Source organism: Mirounga angustirostris, unplaced genomic scaffold, assembly GCF_029215605.1.
Source record: "Mirounga angustirostris isolate CCGP_5_RB_7025 unplaced genomic scaffold, mMirAng1.0.hap1 SCAF_15, whole genome shotgun sequence".
NCBI lineage: Eukaryota > Metazoa > Chordata > Mammalia > Carnivora > Phocidae > Mirounga > Mirounga angustirostris.
The window spans coordinates 73,300,449-73,324,842 of NW_026991723.1; the positions used below are offsets into that span (position 1 = coordinate 73,300,449).

General features: G+C 38.8%; 1 protein-coding gene across 2 annotated transcripts in view; it reads left to right on the plus strand.

Moving 5' to 3' along the window:
* Window positions 1-24,394, plus strand: part of KIAA1958 (KIAA1958 ortholog) — a 163,108-nt gene that overhangs the window by 127,356 nt on the left and 11,358 nt on the right. For both annotated transcript variants that reach the window (XM_045882942.3, XM_064580096.1), the window contains one exon: window positions 13,283-13,455. In XM_045882942.3, coding sequence (XP_045738898.1) covers window positions 13,283-13,455 — 173 coding nt within the window. The remainder of the gene's footprint in view (window positions 1-13,282; window positions 13,456-24,394) is intronic.

The window sequence follows — 24,394 nt, forward strand, 5'->3', positions numbered from 1 at the left end:
TACTTTATAAATCGCTATAATTTAGTTTATGTTTTCCTGGTACTTTAAGAAACAAGGAACTTACCTTTAAATTTGTTTACAAGTTACACATTTAAGACATGCCTAAATAAATAAATAAAATATGTCAAATTTTATTTCCCCAATAAGGGAAGAATATTAGAATTCAAGTTGAGTAATATTTAGCCTAAAACTCAGAAAATGTTTTCTTTTTTTTAAAAAAGTTTGTTTAATTTATTCATCATCTTATGAGGAGATATCAAGTAACTAAAATGTCTAACATGTACAAAATACTTCACATTGGTGATATACCATCTGAAAAGATTATGTTAAAAGCGAACATTGAATTAATGGCAAACATTTTCAGACTGAACGATTGTTTTCTTAAAAGAACACTCTCTTTATTAAAATTTATAATGCTTTTAAAGTGTTAAAGCAAAAATACTCATTGTGAAAAATTTGACACATACTAATAAATATAATAAAAGGAAATAAAAATCACAGGAATTTTACTACCCATAAAAATAATTCAACTAATATTTTGGTGTTTTATAATTCTTAAGCATAGATGTCCTTCAAAAATTGTAGTCAAGCTGCATTTACTGTTTTGTATATTTGTAAAAGATCCTTAGCCTTTGAAAGTGTGATTATTATATAGTTACATAGTTTAACATTGCATAGTAGCACCAAAATCCATTTTACAGTGCTTTTGTTGGATTGAATTTGTGTCCAATTTTTCACTTTTATAAATTTGCCTTCAAGAACATCCTTAAGCATACATTTTTGTATGTAACTATGATTAAATGTTTAGCATAAATTTCTACAAGAGGAATTCCTGGGCCAAATAAAAAACATTTATTTTTCCTACATAAACATTTCCAAAATCGTAGTTATTTTTATAACTTTAAAAAATAATTATTCATATTGTAAAGCTTACAAGTCTCACAGAGGTAAATACTAACCAATGTGATATGTATCCTTCCAAATTTTTTTCTAAACTAGTGCAAGTTCCCCTTATCCTAGCCAATACCTAGATATGGACCTTTTTATATTTTTGCCAGTCTGATAAATGAAATACATCTTCTTTTGATTATAATGTCTTATTATTATTAATGCTTTTGTTATTTGTATTTCTTCTATGAATAATTGCCTGTCATATCCCGGGCCCATATTCTAGTGAGTAATCTTTTTCCAATTGATTTAAAGGAGATTTTCATATGTACTTTGTCACTTTATGTGTTACAAATATTTTCTCCAGGTCTGTTTATTGTCTTTTAAAATTTATTCAATGCAGAACTTTTGAATTTTTATGTCATCTGATTTGTTATTCTTTTTTATAGCTCTGGGTTTTATCATGCTGAGAAAGGCTTTACTTACTCCCCAAATCATGAAAATTGTCTTCTTTATGGAAACAGCCTTTTGAAAAAAAGATCTATTTGGAAATGTGTGTGGTATGAAATAGGAATCTAAATTTGCTTTTGTTTTTGTTTTCCAACCCAATAGCTTATTATCTCAAAGCATTTATTGAAGAGTCCATCCTTTCCTCAGCAGTTTGAATTGGAGCCTTTATTATATACACAATTTGCATATTTACACAGGCCGTTTCTGGACTTTCTTCTGTTGCGCTGATCTCTTTGTCTCTTTCTTTTCCAGAACTTAAACTTTAAATTATTGCAGTATTATAGTACATATTTATATCTTTCAGGGCAAAGCCTCCCAAATATTCTTTTCAAAATTTCCTTGCTTTTCTTATGCATTTACTCTCCCAGATAAACTTTAGAATCAACCTGACCAGTAACAACAAAAAGGGGGATTTTAATTAGAATTACCCCACATTAAAGATTACTTGGAGAAATTAAACATCCTTATGATATTGAGCCTTTCCATCCAGGTACGTGGTATCACTCTTCATTTATTAGGTTTATATATACATTCTTAATTTTAAGAAATTTTTGAGGGGCGCCTGGGTAGCTCAGTCGGTTAAGTGTCCAACTCTTGGTTACAGCTCAGGTCATGATCTCGGGGTCTTGAATCAAATCCTGCATTGGGTTCTACACTCAGCGCAGAGTCTGTTTGACATTCTCTCTCCCTTTCCCTCTGCCCCCCACCTCGCTCATGCTCTCTTTCTAAATAAATAAATAATCTTATAATTTTAAAGAATTTTTTGAAAGTCTTCTTTCTGAATTTTACAGACATAAAAGGGCACAAATAATGTACAGCTTGGCTGATTCTCATGAAGCAAGCATATTGCTGAGAACACCACCTAGAGGAAGACATAGAACATTACCCGAAACTCAGAAACTTCCTGCCTGTGCCCTCCCTCAGGCAACCACTTTGTTATTTCACCATAGAGTCATTTTCTTTGTTTTTGAATTACATAAGTGGACCATTTCAGCTCACTCTGTTGTGTCTGGCCTCTTTTGTTTAACATTGTGTTTGTGGGCTTCATCCATATTTTTCATGTTAGTTGATTCCGGTAGTCCATTCCTTGCCGTTATTGTATAATATATTGTATACATATTTTACAATTTCATATGCATTCTTTTGTTTATGAACATATGAATATTTCCAGCTCGGGGCTTTCCATTATTTTTTTTTAAGATTTTATTTATTTATTTGACAGAGAGAGACACAGTGAGAGAGGGAACACAAGCAGGGGGAGTGGGAGAGGCAGAAGCAGGCTTCCCACTGAGCAGGGAGCCCGCTGTGGGGCTCGATCCCAGGACCCTGAGACCATGACCTGAGCCGAAGGCAGACGCTTAATGACTGAGCCACCCAGGCGCCTGGGGCTTTCTGTTATTAATTGTACTTTTATGAACACTCATATTACATGCCTTTCAGTAAACATGTACACATTTCTGTTGGGTTCAGGTGTAGGATTGCTGGATCATAGAATATTTGTGTGTTCAACTTTAGTAGATACTACCAATTAGTTTCCAAAGTGGGTGTGCAAATTGACATCTACCAGATGAGTAGGAGTGTTCCTGTGGTTCCACATCCTCACCAATGCTTGATATTTACAGATTTTGTTTTTTATTTTAGACATTTTGGTAGATGGACCTTAATTTATGTTTCCCAAAAAATTAGTATTTTTTATTTTATACAGTGCCCATTCATGTTTGCCCATTTTTAATTGGTCTAGCTGCCTTCTAATTGGTTTGTTAGATATACACACTTCAGATACCTTCTTTCACTATGTGGCTTGCCTTTGCACCCTCTAAATGGGGCATTTTAATAAATGTCTTTTTAACTTCAAAGAAATTCAATTTATCAATCTTTTATTTTTGAGATGATAATATTGATGTGCTATTAAAAATATGCAGCTACTGCAAGGTCATAAAGATGGTCTCCTATATGTTTCTCTAGAAGCTTTATTGTACCATTCACATTTAGGTTATGATCCATTTGGAATTGGTTTTTTTGTTTGTGGTGTGAGGTAAGCATTCAATTTATGCATATTATGTTAAGGATTTTATGGGCGCCTGGGTGGCTCAGTTGGTTAAGCGACTGCCTTTGGCTCAGGTCATGATCCTGGAGTCCCTGGATCGAGTCCTGCATCGGGCTCCCTGCTCGGCAGGGAGCCTGCTTCTCCCTCTGACCCTCCCCCCTCTCATGTGCTCTCTGTCTCTCTCATTCTCTCTGTCTCAAATAAATAAATAAAATCTTTAAAATATATATATATATATATATATATTATGTTAAGGATTTTTGTGTCTGTTTATGAGCTGTGTTGGCTTGTAATTTTCTTTTTTTGTATTGTTCTTGTCATATTTTTTAATAGAAAAGTTATGCTGCCCTAAAAAAGAAAATGGGTATTATTCTCTCTTTCTCTATTCACTAGCAGAGTTTTTAGGTTTGGCATTATTTGTTTCTTACATGTTAAAAGAATTTGCTAGTGAAATCCATCTCAACCTGAAGGGGGTTTTTTTATATATATATTTTAAATTACAGATTCAGTTTCTTTAATGGATGTAAGACTACTTAAATTTTATATTTCTCGTTCAGTTTTAGTAATCTGTGGCTTTCCTATATATTTGTCCATTTTATCCAAATTTTCAAATTTATTGGCATCAAGTTGTTCTTAATATCTTACTATCTTTTTACTATCTGTAGGATCTGTAGTGATAACCCCTGTTTCATTCTTGGTGTTGCAATTTGTGCCTTCTCTCATTTTTCTTACCAGTTTATTAATTTTGTTAGTCTTTTTAAATCCATCTTTTTGGCATTACTTCTTTTTTAATTATAAATTTCCTACTGCATTGATTTCTGTGATGTGTGTTGTTTCCTTCTTTCTACTCTTTTGAGTATATATGTTGTTCTTTTTATTATTTCCTGGTACAGTTATATTCAACCTTTCTTTCCTGATCTCTGCATTCAGTGCTATAATTTTCTCTATAGATACTGCAATAAGTGCCTTCCACAACTTTGACATATATATTATTATTATTTGGTTTGAAATATTTTCTTTTTTTTTTAAAGATTTTATTTATTTATTTGAGAGAGAGAGAGCATGAGCAGGGGGGGAGGGGGAAAGGGAGAGGGAGAAGCAGACTCCCCGCTGAGCAGGGAGCCTGATGCAGAACTTGATCCCAGGATCCTGAGATCATGAGCTGAGCTGAAGGTTCAGATGCTTAAACCACTGAGCCACTGAGGCACCCCTGAAATATTTTCTAATTCCCATTGGTTTTTTTCCCCCTTCATCAGGGGTTTATTTAGAAACATATTATTGCTTAGTGGTTAGAAGTTATCTTCTTGTAATTGATTTATATTTTAATTCTGCTGATATTGTAATCCTTAAATAATCCTATTTAATCTTTTGGAATGTTGAAGTTTGCTTGATGTCCTAGCATTTCTATTTTGGTAAAAGGACCATGTATCTTTGAAAAGAATGTGTCTTCTGCAGTTGTTAGTTATGTTGTTCTTTGTGTATCAATTAAGTACAGTTTGATATTTGCATTGTTTCAGTCTTCTATATCTATACTATTTTCTGTGTGTCCTTGTTCTGTCAGTTATAGAAAAGGATGTATTAAAGTCTTAGTTGTAGATTTGCTTATTTCTTTTTAAAATTCTTACAACTTTTGCTCTTTATATTTTGACACTATGTGATTAGATAGAAATTTAAGATTGTTATATCTTTCTGTTGAATTTTAAAACATTTCTCTTTATTTATAGTAATACATCTTGCCTTAAAGTCAGTTTTGTCTGATATATAGCTATACCAGCATTCTTTTCTTTACTGTTTACATAGTGTACCTTCTTTTCATCCTTTTGCTTTCAACTTTTCTACCCTATTTATTCCTATGTATAAGGAGCACATAGCTGAGTTTTATTTCTTTATCCAAACTGACATCACTTATCTTTTTTTAAAAATTTATTTATTTGAGAGAGAGAGAGAGAAAGCATGAGCAGGGGGTGGGGGGGGCAGAGGGAGAGAATCTCAAGCAGATCCCCACTGAGCATGGAGCCCAACTTGGGGCTCAGTCTCATGACCCTGAGATCATGATCTGAGCTGAAACCAAGGGTTGGACACTCAACCAACTGAGCCACCCAGGCACCCTGACATCACTTATCTTTTAATTGGAATATTGATCCTAGAATAATTGATACATTTAGGTTTAAGTCTATAATCCTACATTTTTTGCTTTGTCTCATCTATTCTTTGCGCCTTGTTTTTGATTAAACAAGTCTTTTTTATTCCATTTCCTCCTCTATCAACTTATACATTCTTTCAATATTCTTTAGTGGTTACCATGGAGATTAAAATATGCATCCTTGCACTGTTAAAGTCTACTTTAAATTAGTGTTTTCATCATTTTCTGGATAATGCAAAGACCTTTCAACACTAGCTCCAGTTACCCTCTTTGTGCTATAGTAATGAGTATTAATTCTACATACATTTAAAGCCCCACAAGACACCATTAGTATTGTTTTAAACAGCTGTGTTCATTTAGATTCACCTAAATATTCAATCTTTCCAGTATTCCTTATTTTTTACTATATCTATGTGTTTCCATCCTGGATCATTTCCTTTGCCTGAAAAACTCACTTTATTATCACTGAATATTTGACTGCTGATAATAAATACATTTGTTATTTTGTACGACTTCCCCTGTATTTCACCTTTATTTTTGAAGGATGCTTTGCTTAGTATGAATTCCACACTTGTAGCAATTTTCTTTCAGCACGTTAAAGATAATCTGTCTTCTGGCTTCCATCACATCAGTTGAAAAATCAATCTGTTCTTGCTCCTTTGAAAGTAATATGTACTTTTCCTCCAGTTTCTTTTAAGATTTTCTCCTTGTCTTTTATCTACTCAACTTATAACACTCTGCACTGGGCCATTCTCCACTCTCTCACTCCACTCAAACTCTGACATCCCATGCTGGGAAGCTTTCCTACCTGGAAGCCCTCATCACACTTCTTGAGCTGTGATACTTGGCACCAGACCACTCCCATGCAGGGAAGCCTTATTCACTCCAGTAAGACTCTGACTTTTCACATAGGGCTTCTTCCCATATCTCCCACTGCTGTGTGGGTATCCTCCTTACCCTGCTCAGGCAATCACACCACATATCTGGCTACCCCTGCATGGGATGTTTGGATTTTTCTTCTCTCTGAGTTCAGGCTCTGTTGCCTCCCACTGAAACTTATTTCTTGCCCCAGTCAGTTTCCTATACCCCTTACTGGGCAGGCTTCATGCTTCACTCTAAGCCCCCACAGCCCTTTCAACACACACATACTCCAGGAAAACAGATGTCTATTTCGCTCTGCCCCACCAACAGCTTTGAAACTGAAAATTTCAGGAAGAAAAGGGAAAAAGAAGACGAGAAGAGAAAGAAGGGAGAGAATTCTATAATTTCCATTTTGTTTATAGATTCTAATGTTTTAGTAAAATTCTCTATCCTTTCCTTATTTCCTTGAACATAGCAAAATTATTTTAAAGTCCATGTCTGACAACTCCAGTAATCTGGATAATCATGTTGTCTGATTTTTCTCCTGTTTTTCATTCATTTGGTCTTACTTTATAGTACGTCTGTTAACTTGTTATTGAATTCTGGCCATTGTGTATGAAAACTTACTGAAGTTGTTATCCTTCCTCCAGAGAGGATTTAAATTTCTGCCAGCTAGCAAATAAGGTAGGCAGATCATCTTAATCCAGTTGAGACTGTTCTACATATCGTCCTTGACTTACACTAGGGTTATATCTTTTTTTTTTTTTTTAAAGATTTCATTTATTTGACAGAGAGAGACACAGCAAGAGAGGGAACACAAGCAGGGGGAGTGGGAGAGGGAGAAGCAGACTCCCCGCCAAGCAGGGAGCCCGATGCAGGACTTGATCCCAGGACCCTGGGATCATGACCTGAGCCGAAGGCAGACGCTTAACGACTGAGCCACCCAGGCGCCCCTAGGGTTATATCTTGATAAACCCTCATAAGTTAAAATGTTTTAGGTAGAAAATGCATTTAATATGCCTAACCTACTGAACATCTCAACCTAGCCTAACTGACATGTGCTCAGAATACTCATGTTAGCCTACAGTTGGGCAAAATCATCTAACACAAAGCCTATTTTATAGTAGAGTGTTGAATATCTCACATAATTTATTGAATACTGTACTGAAAATGAGAAACAGAATGGTCGTGTGGGTACAGAATGGTTGTGAGTCTATCAGTTGTTTACCCTTGTGATCACGAGTTTGGCTGGGAGTTGTGGCTGTCTGCCACTGCCCAGCATCACAAGAGAGCATCCTACCACATATCACTTAGCCCAGGAAAAGCTCAAAATTCAAATTTTGAAGTACAGTTTCTACTGAATGCCTATCACTTTCGCATCATTGTACAGTTGAAAAATCATAAGTTGAACCATCGTAAGTCAGGGACCATCTGTATTTCCAGTTTTTCTTATTCTTAAAGTTAAGGCCTTCCTGGGTCTCAAATGAAAGCCTGTATTGTTACCAAGTCTTCTCCTCCTTAGAAGCCTGTTAGTTCTTGACTCCTCAGTGCCATGCAGTTTCCTTTTAGTGATTTCTCTTTTCTGCTTGGTTTCTCTGCATCTTGCATGTTTAACCTAGGAATCAGCAATTCCTGGAAGGAAAATTGCATGCAGAATGTTGGTTCACTTTTCCATGGTTCCCTTCCTCCAGGACGTCCAACTCTCAAGTACTGGCTGCTTATTAGCCTTGTACTTAAGTATTTGTATACTTGTTTCCCTGAGATTGCTGTAGACTTTAGGCTGCTTGTTTCTGTTTGGGCTCTATGACCTGCACTGCAACTCTTCAAATGATAGAAGAGGAAAACATGGTGATCAATGCAGGACTCACTTCTGTGCATTTCCCATCTCTCCAGGATTTTTGCTCCTTGAGTTCCAGTTAATTTTGTTTTCCAGTGCATTTTGTCCAGCCTTATTCTCAGCAGGAAAGATAGTATAATACCAGCTACTCCATTATAGCCCTAAGTGGAAGTCCTCCTGCCATCATTTTTAAGTTTTCATTTCTTTTATTAACTTGTTCTTGGATGCTATGTCTTTCATGATTGAAAATATCTTTATTTTGCCCTAGTGCTTGAATAATACCATAAGTAGGTAATAGAATTCTTCATTTTATAGTCTTTTCCCCTTACAACTCTGACAAGACAGAGTCATTATTTTTTAACATGTGGTCTCACAGATGAGAAATCTGATTCTTGTTACTATGTTAAAGACTTTTTCCCCATAAAGATTATAGAATTTTCTTTTTGTTTATAGACCTTGGAAATTTCACCAAGATATGTTTATATATATCTTATATAAGAAGATATGTCTTCTTCAGTATGTATTTTGACAGTTCATAAACCTTAACACCCTAAAGATTAAAATCTCTTTGATTAATGGAACTTTTCTTATATTATTTCTTTCACTATTTATTTTATTCTATCCTCTCAGAATTTTTTCTTTTGAATTCTTATAAGCTAGGTTTTGAATTTCCTGCCTCAGTCTTCTACGCCTCTTAACTTCACCCTCATAATTTAAAAACTGTTAGGACTTTGCTTGCCCTTCCAGGAAAATTCCTTCCATATCACTAATTCGTCTTTTAGCCATGTTCATTCTAATACTCAGCTCTTCTTTTAAGTATTATGTTTTTTCAATCATTTTAAATTTCCTGGGTCTTTCTTGTTCTCCTATTTTTCCTTTTCCAATGAAAGCTGTTCTTGTTTTAAGGATAAATTATGCTCTCAAGTCTATGTAATGATATATCCGTGATCTTTTGAATTTTTTTCCCATTGGATTAATTTTATGGGAGAGTGGGAATATAGAATTAGTTGCTCTGCTTGTGTAACTTGGTAACTTTCATGCTATTGGTTTTCCCCAGGTGCCAAGGGATGCTTGTTTGTGTACTCACATTTTTTTTTAAACATTTATTTATTTATTTGAGAGAGAGAGAGGGCAGGGGGAGGGGCAGAAGGAGAGGGAGAGAGAGAGAGTCTCAAGCAGAGACTCTCGAGAGTCTCAAGCTGAGTGCGGAGCCCAACACGGGACTTGATCTCACAACCCTGAGCTCATGACCTCAGCCAAAACCAAGAGTCCGGCACTTAACCAACTGAGCCACCAAGGCACGCCCGTGAGCTCACATTTTAAAACGAAAGTCTAGATTTATCATTACTGCTAGCTTACAGGGATTTCCTTAGACATTATTAAAGGCTCTTGTTTGATATATCTGGATACAGTTCACTCTTTTTTTTTTTTTTTTAAAGATTTTATTTATTTATTTGAGACAGAGAGAATGAGATACAGAGAGCATGAGAGGGAGGAGGGTCAGAGGGAGAAGCAGACTCCCTGCCGAGCAGGGAGCCCGATGCGGGACTCGATGCGGGACTCGATCCCGGGACTCCAGGATCATGACCTGAGCCGAAGGCAGTCACTTAACCAACTGAGCCACCCAGGCGCCCTGGATACAGTTCACTCTTGAAGGTAATAGTTGAGCACAGGGTTTTGCAAGTGGACTTTAGCCCGCTGTAATGAGTGGACAAAGAAGTCCCCACAAATAGGCTTCTCTTAAGGGTGTATAAGCTGAAAACAAGATGGGAAGCAGGGAACTCTCAAATGTAGACTCAGGGGGAGTGTTACCTGACAGAGGGCATGCATTCAGCCATTTTTTGCTTTTTGTAGCTGCTTTTTGTTTTTCTTTCCCCTTGTCCAGTGGGGCTGCCTAGAGTTTCCTGAGGCAATGCCCCTTTTCTCTCTGACTCTGAGGGTGGCTTTTCACAGCAATTTCCCTCACTTTCCACACTGTGCTTGCTAACACCTATGCTGTAAATGATGTAGGTAGTAACCACGCATAGAGGGCAGGGGAATTGTTCAGATCTGGCCATCCTTAAAGGGAGTACACAACCCCACAGTCCACCCCTGCTCCCATGGCCAGCTCTTCTGAACTTTGAGCTTGAAGTTTGCCTGTTCTCTAGTGGAAAAAAAAAAAAATGCAAATCCTTCTTTAGAGTAGTCCCCTCTTTCTCCTGTATTCAGTTGTAAGCCCTCCCTTTTGTTTATTTCTCCATCAGTAGAGTCTCCTAAAAATTTCCTTGGCACCATAGCTCTACAACTTCTACTCAGAATTTTTAAAAAGCAGTGTATTGAGTAAATTTATTTAATCTTTAAATAGAATTATGAAAGAACCATATGTGTCATTTAATCATTTTCACACAATGTCTTTCCCATTATGTAAGCATTTGAGCATTCTTTACGTTTCTCTGTGTACTAGGATTTTGTTTTCCATTTTCAGTGTACGGTCTCTGTCCTGTGTTAAAAATGAAATTATTTAGGGGCGCCTGGGTGGCTCAGTTGCTTAAGCGACTGCCTTCGGCTCAGGTCATGATCCTGGAGCCCCGGGATCAAGTCCCACGTCGGGCTCCCTGCTCGGTGGGGAGTCTGCCTCTCCCTCTCTCGTGCTCTCTCTCTCTCATTCTCTCTCTCAAATAAATAAAAAAAAAAAGAAATTATTTAAGGCCATGTAATTGTTTCATGTAATAATTAAACATCCTGTCTCACAGTGTGACTTTGCTATACTGAAATGAGGGAGACTGTGCTATGTTGCAAATAAATCTTTTGTTGTGGTTGTTTAAAAGCAAATCAACAGTGGAGCTGTAGTGGTTGTGTAAATAAATCAGACGTAGTTCTCCTCACTGAAGATTAATACAAGTAAATGTTGGGGGCGGGGTATACTTTCCATAAGTGGCTAATATCTAAATTGTATTCCATCCTGAAACGTTATCCATGTAGTACATGATTCCTTTGCTGTGGTGGCCAGAGCATCGAGTCAGTGGGACCCGAGTCCAAACCCTAGCTCTAGCACTTGCTAACTCCATGACTTGGGACAGCCCAGTGCCTGGCACAGAGAGGGCACCTTGGTAAATGTTGGATGAGTGATGTATGAAGTTACTAAATGTATGAGGTTCAGTTTCCTTATCTGTAAAATAAGTATAACAACACAGTTGCTTAGCGATTACAGTAACTCTTGGCATATAGTAAGCATTCAATTAACACTAGATGTAATGATAATAAATTTTATACTAGAATCCTTTTATTGATATCAAGCAAGTCCCAGAAACAATGTGAGTTATCTCAGTTTATGAGGGTGGTGAGAGGAATATACTCACATGACATGGTCACTTCTGATAGTCTTTCTAGCATTGTTTATTTCTCTTTTGCTATAGGCATTTATTAAAGCAGATTGTGTGTTTAACAGTTCAACAGCAAACTTAAAGGGTAAAGACACGGTCTTAAGGAGCAATACAAACCAACTGGAGATCTTCTGGACGCAATTCCATCACAGTTCTAAGGAATAATAAAGCAAAAGTGAGATACATACTGGAGAGAATAATAAGGGAGTTCGGTTCGTATGGGGAAGGTTGTGTAGAAGTGTGTTTGGAATTGGAATTGGAAGTGGGAAAAAAAGACACTGGGGAGACCATGTGGAGATTTCTCAGGCTACAGTGGGGGAAGGTTGGTGTGGTGTCTTGGGCTGGGGACAACAGGTGCTGGTGGTTGGGAGTTCCTCAGTGGGGGCGGTGGAAGGTGGGGTGGCTTAGGCAAAGTGGAACCAATTTGCAGATCACCTTGGTAATTGCACCAACTTTCCATTTTGCTATTTCTCAACCTCTTAATGCCTTGTTTGAACATAGAAACATTCCAGAGAGGATCAGAACCATTAGATAAACTAGAGGTTGGCATTGTTTTCATTTTAAGGTGGTCCCCCTTGTTGGGTTTTCTTTTTTCTTTTCTTTTTTTTGAAGATTTTATGTATCTATTTGACAGAGAGAGACACAGCGAGAGAGGGAACACAAGCAGGGGGAGTGGGAAAGGGGAGAAGCAGGCTTCTGCCGAGCAGGGAGCCCGCTGCGGGCCTCGATCCCAGGACCCTGGGATCATGACCTGAGCTGAAGTCAGACGCTTAACGACTGAGCCATCCAGGCGCCCCGGGTTTTTTTTTTCTATCCAAAGACAACAATTTAAACAGTTTAAGTTTGGTTTTAGTAGATCACAGAGTATAAAGAGAAGCCTAATGGTTATGGATTTGATTATCTCTTCTGTATCCAACAATTAAAGGGAAGACCAGTTTTCATCTGACTTAGTTTGGCAATTGCAATTTAAAATCTGGGTCTCCTCTGAGGTCATGTAAGCCCCTCTGGCATGTTCTCCCTTCTTTCCCGTAAAATTACCTTCCATTTTACCTTCCATTCTGATTCTGAGCTAGCTGATGGGTTGGGGAGTCAGGGTTTAAGTATCTCTTTGTTTGTTTGTGAAAAGAATTAAAGAAATATGCCAACACCATTTAATACAAGGCTGTCCAGGATGACACATAAGACACTACATTACAGAGAAATAACAGCTCTGCATACACTGAGGGTAAAGAGAAAGAATGTGTAACTTGTCTTCCCTTATATCCTTCTATTTTTGTTGTTGTTATTGTTCATATAAATGCCTTTTAATTCCAAGTGAAAATTTTAGACAGAACATTCTTTGTTTTTCTGCATTCATTTTTTTTCCTTCTGTTATTGGAATGCCTGCATTAGTGCATCAGTTGATATATATAGCAAAAATACTAGGATCAAATGCAAGGTTACTGCATTGATTCCATGCTAGAAATATTGTTCCCTACTTTATTGATTCTAATATATGTACACTTGATAAACATTTCATTTTTTAAAGTGTTATCTCTTAGGAGATTTCTGTTATTTAACATGATCCCAAGATGTAATTCTCTAAAGAAGGGAATGGCAAATTATTTTAATGCTTTTATTGTTTTTGTTTCTAGCCTATTCCACTAAGCTCAACAAATTTCCTGTATTTAATATTAATGATGACTTGAATGATCTGTGTACCAGTGCAGTAAGCCCAAACACTACCAAAGCCACACGATATGCTCTGAATGTGTGGCGATATTGGTGCGTGACCAACGGGCTCAAAGATCACACGGACATCACCAAGGTAAGAAACTTTTTTTTTTAAGATTTTATTTATTTATTTATTAAGATTTTATTTATTTATTTATTTGACAGAGAGAGAGAGCACAAGCAGGTGGAGTAGCAGGTAGAGGGAGAAGGAGAAGCAGACTCCCTGCTGAGCAAGGAGCCCGATGCGGGACTCGATCCCAGAACCCTGGGATCATGACCTGAGCCAAAGGCAGACGCTTAACCAACTGAGCCACCCCGGCGCCCCAAGAAACTCAAGCTTACTTCTTCTCTCAGCCACTTTCACAGCTTCTAAGTGCTGGGCATTGTGTTAAGTATTGTGGGGAACACGGAACAGTTGTTTTTTGCTTGAGAAAACTTTGAAAGAACATGAAATCAAAAGAAAAATATACACAGTACAAAGCAGAATTTAATAAGTGTCTTATGAATGTACAGATCAGAAATGCCAAAAAATTCAGATGGATAAATTAATTTCAGATTGGTGAAACTAGTGAAGGAATTGATATTTAAGCAGTGTTTTGAAGGAGAGTTAGAATTTCGGTAGAATTGGCTGAAGACAAGAGTCTTCTAGGCTGAGTGACATGAGGAAGAATAAGATTTGGAGGGATAGACTCACTTGCCTGCAGCAGAGATTTCAGATAGGGGAATAGTGGACTATAAAACCGGATTTTGATAAACCCTTAAAGGCCAAACTAAAATCTTGTGAACATTGGGAAGCCGTTGAAGTTTTGTTTTGTTTTTGCTTGTGAAGAGAGACTTTATCTGAAGGATTATTGCAGTGTGGCAGCAGGGAAGGGACTGTCAAAATAGGGAGAATGCTCTGACTATAAGATCTAAAGCGTTAGGCAAAAGGGAAACCACTGAAGTTTCTTTAACAGGGAGGAATATAGTGAAAGATATTTGGAAAAATTAATTGGAAGTGATGAGCAAAAATTTATTTAGTATCCTTGGCCATCCATTTCTCCAGTTGTAAAATGAGCTCTTAAAATCTCTTCCAGGGCGCCTGGGTGGCTCAGTTGGTTAAGCGACTGCCTTCGGCTCAGGTCATGATCCTGGAGTCCCGGGATTGAGTCCCGCATCGGGCTCCCTGCTCGGCGGGGAGTCTGCTTCTCCCTCTGACCCTCCTCCCTCTCATGCTCTCTGTCTCTCATTCTCTGTCTCTCAAATAAATAAATAAAATCTTAAAAAAAAAAAATCTCTTCCAATTTGAAATGTTTGAGGTTGGTGAATGGAAGGAAATATTTTTGGACATGTAGAGACAGAATAGAAAGGCATATTTTGATTTGGATATACTGAGTCTAAAGCAGACAGATGTCCAGATGGACATGTCCAATAAACGGTTGTGAATGTGGGATTCAAAACATGGGAGAAAAAGGGGCACATGGCTGGCTCAGTCGGTAGAGTATGCGACTCTTGATCTTAGGGTCATGAGTTCAAGCCCCATATTGGGCCTAGAGCTTACTTAAAAAAAAAAATTATATATATATATAAACAAGCAAACATGGGAGAAATGCTAGAGCTGGAAGCATAGATTTAAAAGTCTTGCACATAGAGGTCATAACTGAAGCCCAAGGCAGGTGACATCTCCAAGTTTGGTTATGTGTTTAGGGCACCAACAATAGATGAAATAAGAAATCCAGGTTTCTACTTCTGACAGCATGGTGCTCTAGATACTGTGAGGGGCCTTTCTGTTCTATCTGCAAAAAGGAAGGAAAACATCCACAGCGCATGCACGCACATGCACACACACACACACACACACAAGACAGCTGGACCTGGAGCAGTGAGCAGTAGCACATATGAAAGGTGAGGTTCTCCCTGAGGGCATATATTGATAACATTATTAAGGAAGGGAAGAGACTGATGCACGGAAGAACCCTTGATTTAGTAGAGGACCCTGAGGGGCACCTGGGTGGCTCAGTCGGTTAAGTGACTCAGAGTCCCGGGATCGAGCCCCACATCAGGCTCTTTGAAGAGAAACACCCAAAATATAGGGGATTGGGTTTTTTTGCAGATTAAAATCAACTAAATATGTGCTCATTAAAAAAAAACAACAACAGAAACCACCAGCCACTCAAGGAAATAGATCACATGAATGAGTCTGCATAGAGAGAACAAACAATAGATTTAGACACCAAGGACTTTAGATAGTATATTATAGACTAAGATGTGTTATATATATTATAGAAATAAAAGAATTATACATTGAGCAAGCAACAACATAGTAATCAAAATAATCCAGCAGATTTGAAAATAAAGAAGAATTTCCACTTGTGGCCATAGGGAGAAAAAGGCCCAAATTACCCTTCTGCTGTAACAACTAGAAAACTGAGCACAATATGTGCAACAACTGTTTTCAGACAGAACAGACAGCATAGGACTTGATCCCTTAGAGAAAGGTAACAAATGAGAGTACTGAGAAAGGTCTTGCAACAGATGTGGAGAATAGTTAGCTCTAGACTAAGCTCTGCTCTAATCACACCCAACAAATCTTAAATGCTAGACCCAGGTGCATGAAAAGGTGCTAACATCACTAATCATCAGGGAAATGCAAATCAAAACTACAATGAAATACCACCTCCCACCTGTCAGAATGGTTAGTGTCAAAAAGACAAGCAATAACAGGTGTTAGTAAGGAATGTGGAGAAAAGGGAACCTGGTGCACTGTTGGTGGAAATGTAAATTAGTGCAGCCATTGTGGGAAACAGAATAGAGTTTCCTCAAAAAGTTAAAATTAGAACTACCATATGATCCAGCAATTCCACTTCTGGATATTTGTGTGAAGGAAATGGAAACACTAACTTGAAAAGATTTATGCACCCTCATGTTCATTGCACCCTTATTTACAGTAGCAAAGACATGGAAGCAACCTAAGTGTCTACTGATGGATGAATGGATAAAGAAAATGTGGTTCATATATACACAATGGAATATTACTCAGCCATAAAAAAAGAAGGAAATCTTGCCATTTGCAACAACATGCATGGATCTTGAGGGCATTATGCTAAGGGAAATAAGTCAGAGAAAGACAAATACCATATGACCGAACTTATATGTGGAATATAAAAACAAAACAAAAACAACAACAACAAAAAACTAAACTGAATTCATTAGAAAAAGAGAAAAGGTAAGTGGTTGCTAGAGGTGTGGGATGGGAGGGGGAAGGAAAGTAAAATGGGGGAAGGTGGTCAAAAAATTCAAACTTCCAGTTATAAAATAAATAGGTCCTGGTGATTTGATGTACAGCTTGATGACTACAGTTAATAATACTGCATTATATATTTGAAGTTGCTAATAGAGTAGATCTTAAAAGTTCTCATCACAAGAAAAAGAATTTAACTATATCTGATGATGGATGTTAGCTAGACTATGATAATCATTTCTCAGTACATGCAAATATTGAATCATTGTGTTGTACATCTGAAACTAATTTAGTGTTATATGCCAATTACATCTCAATTCTTCTAAGTAAAAAAAAAAAAAAGGCAAGACTCAGAAGGATTGAATGATTTTCAAGTAACTTAACTGTGTCCCAGAACAAAGCTTAAAAATACTTATAGGAACATAAAAATATCCAGAACCAAAGAAAAAAAATTCACAATGTCTGGCAACTAAACAAAATTATCAGACATGCAAAGAACCAAGAATATATCCCTTAAAGAATGAATCAATCAGTCGCTTCTCGGCCTTTTGACTAAGATCAAGTGAAGAATGAATCAATCAAAACCAGCCCAGATCTAACAAAGATTTTAGAATTAGCAGACAAGATATTAAACAGTTATTATAAAGAAGATAAACAAATGGCCAATGAGCACATAAAAGATGCTCAACTTCATTAGACTTCAGGGAAATGCAAATCAAAACTACATGAGATTCCACTTCATATCCAACAGGAAGACTACAATAATAGTAATTAAAAAAAAAAGATAACAGGTGTTGATGAGAATGTAGAGAAACTGGAACTTGTACACTTCTGATGGAGCTGCTTTGGAAACAGTCTGGCATTTCCCCTCAAGTTAAACATAGAGTTACTCTTTCACCCAGCAATTCCACTCCACGCATATACCCAGAAAACTAAAAACATGTATCTATACAAAAAGTCATACATAAATATATGTTGTAGCTTTATTCACAATAGCCAAAACAACCCAAATGCCCATGAGCAGAAGAATAGATAAAATGTCACGTATCCATACAATGGAATATTATCTGGCAATGAAGAGAAATGAAGTGCTGATAGATGTTTACATGAATGAACCTAGAAAACATTATATTAAGCGAAATAAGTCAGAAATAAAAGAACAAATATGTATTATTCCATTTATGTAAGATATCTAGAATAGGCATGGTCATAATGACAGAAGGTATGAGAGAGGTTACCAGGGGCTCGGAGGAGGAGGAAATGTGGAGCTATTGTTGAATGAGTACAGTTTCTGTTTGGGATGATGAAAAAGTTCTGGAAATGAATAGTGGTGGGGGTTGTGCAATGTTACAAATGTACTTAAAGGGGGGAAAGATGGCGGAGGAGTAGGGAACCCTATTTCAACTGGTCCCCGGAATTGAGCTGGATATCTACCAGACCACTCTGAGCACCCACGAAACCAGCCTGAGATGTAATAAGATCTGGATCTCTACAAACAGAATATCTCAGGCGGTTGGTTTTGAGGTACGACGCGGAGAGCCGTGATCCTGCAGGCAGATATCGGAGGATAAACGGCGGCAGGAGGGAGCCTGGACGTGGGGACCCTACACCGCCAGTGAGTGACAGCCTCGCGCTCTGCGGACGGGGCACAGACTCGCAGACCGGTAGTGTCGGGAAAGAACTTTAGGGCAGCCCCCAGGGTGGAAAACCAGACCGGCGGGGTCGCACGCACGGGAACCACAGGCCCCCTGGACAGAAACCGGAGTGACGGTCGCTCGTGCACGGGAACTGCAGCCTCCGAGTCGGAAACCCCGTACGCCCGGGTCGCGCTGGTGAACTGCAACCCCCGGGGGTGGAAACCCCAAGCGGTGGAGTCGCGTGCGCGAGCCCGAATTGGGAGCGACTGGCGGTTTTAGAAGCACAAAGGGCAGAGACGTGCCCGACCTGGAGGCAGGACTGGGAGCCCTGCGGAGGGGCACACAACCCAGGACGCTGCAGTTTATAGCAGCACGGACAGAAATGGAGACGGTGTGGCCTGGAAGCTCACTGAAGAACAGACTGCGGTCTCTCTGCTCTGAGGCAGAGGGTTGGAAAGGGTCTCTTCTGCTCTGACTCGTGGAAGAGACGCGGAAAGCCGCCAGGGAAAGGCGCCAGAGAACAAAAGCCCCAAAGACTGATTCCCTCTGAGCCCATCCCCCGCCACAGGGGCGCAGGGCAACTCCACCCAAACAGGGTTGCCTGAGTAACAGCGCGGCAGGCCCTTCCCGCAGAAGACAGGCTGGGAAAACAAGAGGCCAGCAACCCTAAGGTCCCAAGAAAACAGGTGCATCTTGCTTGGGTTCTGGTCAATAATTTCGACTCTATACATTGCCTCAAACACCCATCAACAGAATGACTAGGAGGAGGAGCCCCCAAAACAGAAAAGACTCAGAGATTATGACTTATGCTGCAGATTTACAAATGGATGCAGACATGACCAAGATGTCAGAGATGGAATTCAGGCTAGCAATTGTGAAGACAGTGTCTAGAATGGAGAAATCAATTAATGGCAACATAGAGTCTCTAAGGGCAGAAATAAAAGGTGAATTGGCAGAACTTAAAAATGCTATCAATGAGATCTAATCCAATCTAGATAATCTAACAGCTAGGGTAACTGAGACAGAAGAGAGAATAAGCGATCTGGAAGACAGTATAATAGATAAAAAGGGAAAAGAGGAGGCCAGGGAAAAACAACTCAGAATCCATGAAAATAGAATCAGAGAAATAAGTGACACCATGAGGTGTTCCAATGTCAGAATCATTGGAATCCTGGAGGGAGTGGAGAGAGAGAGAGGGCTAGAAGATATATTTGAGCAAATCATAGCTGAGAACTTCCCTAATCTGGGGAATGAAACAAACATTCGAGTTGTAGAGGCAGAGAGGACCCCTCCTAAGATCAAGGAAAACAGGCCAACACCCCGGCATGTAATAGTAAAACTTGCAAATCTTAGAACCAAGGAAACCATCTTTTTTTTTTTTTTTTTTAAGATTTTATTTATTTGCAAGAGAGACAATGAAAGACAGAGAGCATGAGAGGGAGGAGGGTCAGAGGGAGAAGCAGACTCCCTGCTGAGCAGGGAGCCTGATGTGGGACTCAATCCCGGGACTCCAGGATCATGACCTGAGCCGAAGGCAGTCGCTTAACCAACTGAGCCACCCAGGCGCCCACCAAGGAAACCATCTTAAGGGCAGTTAGGGGGAAGAGATTCCTTAGGTACAGAGGGAGGAACATCAGAATAACGTCAGACCTATCCACAGAGACCTGGCAAGCCAGAAAGGCCTGGCAAGACATATTCAGGGTACTAAATGAGAAGAACATGCAGCCAAGAATACTTTATCTGGCAAGGCTTTCATTTAGAATGGATGGAGAGATGCAGAGCTTCCACGACCAGCAGAAGTTGAAAGAATATGTGACCACTAAGCCGGCCCTGCAAGAAATATTAAGGGGGGGTTCTATAAAAGGAGAAAGACCCCAAGAGTGATCTACAACAGAAATTTACAGGGACAATCTATAAAAACAACGTCTTCACAGGCAACATGATGACAATTAATTCATACCTTTCAATAATCACTCTCAACGTGAATGGCCTAAACGCTCCCATAAAACGGCACAGGGTTGCAGATTGGATAAAAAGACAGGACCCATCCATATGCTGTCTACAAGAGACTCATTTTGAACCTAAAGATACATCAGACTGAAAGTGAAGGGATGGAGATCTATCTTCCATGCCAGTGGACCTCAAAAGAAAGCTGGGGTAGCAATTCTTATATCAGACAAATTAGATTTTAAACTAAAGTTTGTAATAGGAGACACAGAAGGACACTATATCATTCTTAAAGGGTCTATCCAACAAGGAGATCTAACAATTGTAAATATCTATGCCCCCAACATGGGAGCAGCCATATACATAAGCCAACTGTTAACCAAAATAAAGAGTCATATTGATAACAATACGTTAATTGTAGGAGACCTCAATACTCCACTCTCAGCAATGGACAGATCATCTAAGCAGAAAATCAACAAGGAAACAAGAGCTTTGAATGATACATTGGACCAGGTGGACCTCATAGATATTTACAGAACATTCCACCCTAAAACAACAGAATACTCATTCTTCTCAAGTGCACATGGAACTTTCTCCAGAATAGACCATATACTGGGTCACAAATCAGGTCTCAACCAATACCAAAAGATTGAGATGATTCCCTGCATATTCTCAGACCACAATGCTCTAAAACTGGAACTCAATCACACACACAAAAAAAATTGGCAGAAATTCAAACACTTGGAAGCTAAAGACCACTCTGCTCAAGAATGTTTGGGTCAACCAAGAAATCAAAGAAGAACTTAAACAATTCATGGAAATCAATGAGAATGAAAACACATCGGTCCAAAACCTATGGGATACTGCAAAGGCGGTCCTAAGGAAATACATAGCCATCCAAGCCTCACTCAAAAAAATAGAAAAATCCCGAATTCACCAACTAACTCTACACCTTAAAGAACTAGAGAAAAAGCAACAAACAACGCCTAAGCCACGCATTAGAAGAGAAATAATTAAAATTAGAGCAGAAATCAATGAATTAGAAACCAGAAACGCAGTAGATCAGATCAACGAAACTAGAAGTTGGTTCTTTGAAAGAATTAATAAGATTGATAAGCCACTGGCCAGACTTATCCAAAAGAAGAGAGAAAGGACCCAAATTAATAAAATTATGAATGAAAGGGGAGAGATCACTACTAACACCAAGGAAATAGAAACAATTATTAGAAATTATTATCAACAACTATATGCCAATAAACTGAGCAATCTGGATGAAATGGAGGCCTTCCTGGAAACCTATAAGCTGCCAAGACTGAAACAGGAAGAAATTGACAACCTAAATAGGCCAATAACCAGTAACGAGATTGAAGCAGTGATCAAAAACCTCTGAAAAAACAAGAGTCCAGGGCCTGATGGATTCCCTGGGGAATTCTACCAAACATTTAAAGAAGAAATAATACCTATTCTGCTGAAGCTGTTTCAAAAAATAGAAACAGAAGGAAAACTTCCCAACTCATTCTATGAGGCCAGCATTACCTTAATCCCCAAACCAGGCAAAGACCCCATCAAAAAGGAGAACTACAGACCAATATCCCTGATGAATATGGATTCCAAAATCCTCAACAAAATCCTAGCTAATAGGATCCAACAATACATTAAAAGGATCATCCACCACGACCAAGTGGGATTTATCCCCGGGATGCAAGGGTGGTTCAACATTTGCATATCGATCAGTGTGATAGAACACATTAATAAGAGGAGGGAGAAGAACGATATGGTCCTCTCAATTGATGCAGAAAAAGGATTTGACAAAATACAACATCCTTTCCTGATTAAAACTCTCCAGAGTATAGGGATAGAGGGAACATTCCTCAAGTTCCTAAAATCCATCTATGAAAAACCCACAGTGAATATCATCCTCAATGGGGAAAAGCTGAGAGCCTTTCCCTTAAGATCAGGAACACATCAAGGGTGCCCACTCTCACCACTGTTGTTCAACATAGTACTAGAAGTCCTAACAACAGCAATCAGACAACAAAAAGAAATAAAAGGTATTCAAATTGGCAGAGAAGAAGTCAAACTCTCTCTTTTCGCAGACGACATGATACTTTATGTGGAAAACCCAAAAGACTCCACCCCCAAATTACTAGAACTCATCCAGCCATTCAGTAATGTGGCAGGATACAAAATCAATGCACAGAAATCAGTTGCTTTCTTATACACTAACAACGCAACTGTAGAAAGAGAAATTAAAGAAACGATTCCATTTACAATAGCACCAAAAACCGTAAGATACCTCGGAATAAACCTAACCAAAGAGGTAAAGGATCTATACTCTAGGAATTACAAAACACTCATGAAAGAAATTGAAGAAGACACAAAAAGATGGAAAAATATTCCATGCTCATGGATCGGAAGAATAAACATTGTTAAAATGTCTATGCTACCCAGAGCAATCTATACCTTCAATGCCATCCCGATCAAAATTCCAATGACATTTTTCAAAGTGCTGGAACAAACAATCCTAAAATTTGTATGGAATCAGAAAAGACCCCGAATCGCCAAGGAGATGTTGAAAAAGAAAAACAAAGCTGGGGGCATCACGTTGCCTGATTTCAAGCTATATTACAAATCAGTGATCACCAATACAGCATGGTACTGGCACAAAAACAGACATACAGACCAATGGAACAAAATAGAGAACCCAGATATGGACCCTCAACTCTATGGTCAAATAATCTTTGACAAAGCAGGAAAAAACATGCAATGGAAAGAAGACAGTCTCTTCAATAAACGGTGCTGGGAAAATTGGACAGCCACATGCAGAAGAATGAAACTCGACCATTCTCTAACACCATTCACAAAGATAAACTCAAAGTAGATGAAAGACCTCAATGTGAGAGAGGAATCCATCAAAATCCTAGAGGAGAACATAGGCAGTAACCTCTTTGACATCGCCCACAGCAACTTCTTTCAAGATACATCTCCAAAAGCTAGTGAAACAAAAGCAAAAATGAACTTTTGGGACTTCATCAAGATAAAAAGCTTCTGCACAGCAAAGGAAACAGTCAACAAAGAGGCAACCCACAGAATGGGAGAAGATATTTGCAAATGACACTACAGATAAAGGGCTGGTATCCAAAATCTATAAAGAACTTCTCAAACTCAACACCCAAAAAACAAATAATCAAGTCAAAAAGTGGGCAGAAGAGATGAACAGACACTTCTCTGAAGAAGACATACAAATGGCTAACAGACACATGAAAAAATGTTCATCATCATTAGCCATCAGGGAAATCCAAATCAAAACCACACTGAGATACCACCTTACACCAGTTAGAATGGCAAAAATGGACGAAAGAAACAACAAATGTTGGAGAGGTTGTGGAGAAAGGGGAACCCTCTTACACTGTTGGTGGGAATGCAAGTTGGTACAGCCACTTTGGAAAACAGTGTGGAGATTCCTCAAAAATTTAAAAATAGAGCTACCCTATGACCCAGCAATTGCACTGCTGGGTATTTACCCCAAAGACACAGATGTAGTGAAAAGAAGGGCCATATGCACCCCAATGTTCATGGCAGCAATGTCCGCAATAGCCAAACTGTGGGAAAAGCCGAGATACCCTTCAACAGATGAATGGATAAAGAAGATGTGGTCCATATATACAATGGAATATTACTCAGCCATCAGAAAAGATGAATACCCAACTTTTGCATCAACATGGATGGGACTGGAGGAGATTGTGCTAAGTGAAATAAGTCAAGCAGAGAAAGTCAATTATCATATGGTTTCACTTATTTGTGGAACATAAGGAATAACATGGAGGACATTAGGAGAAGGAAGGGAAAAATGGGCGGGGGGAATTGGAGGGAGAGATGAACCATGAGAGACTATGGACCTGAGAAACAAACAGGGTTTTAGAGGGGAGGGGGGAGGGGGGATTGGTTAGCCCGGTGATGGGTATTAAGGAGGGCACGTACTGCATGGAGCACTGGGTGTTATAGGAAAACAATGGATCGTGGATCACTACATCAAAAACAAATGATGTATTGTATGGTGACTAACATAACATAATAAAATTAAAAACTACAAAAAAAATGGGTGCCTGGGTGGCTCAGTGGGTTAAGCGACTGCCTTCGGCTCAGGTCATGATCCTGGAGTCCCAGGATCAAGTCCTGCATCGGGCTCCCTGCTCAGCAGGGAGTCTGCTTCTCCCTCTGACCCTCCC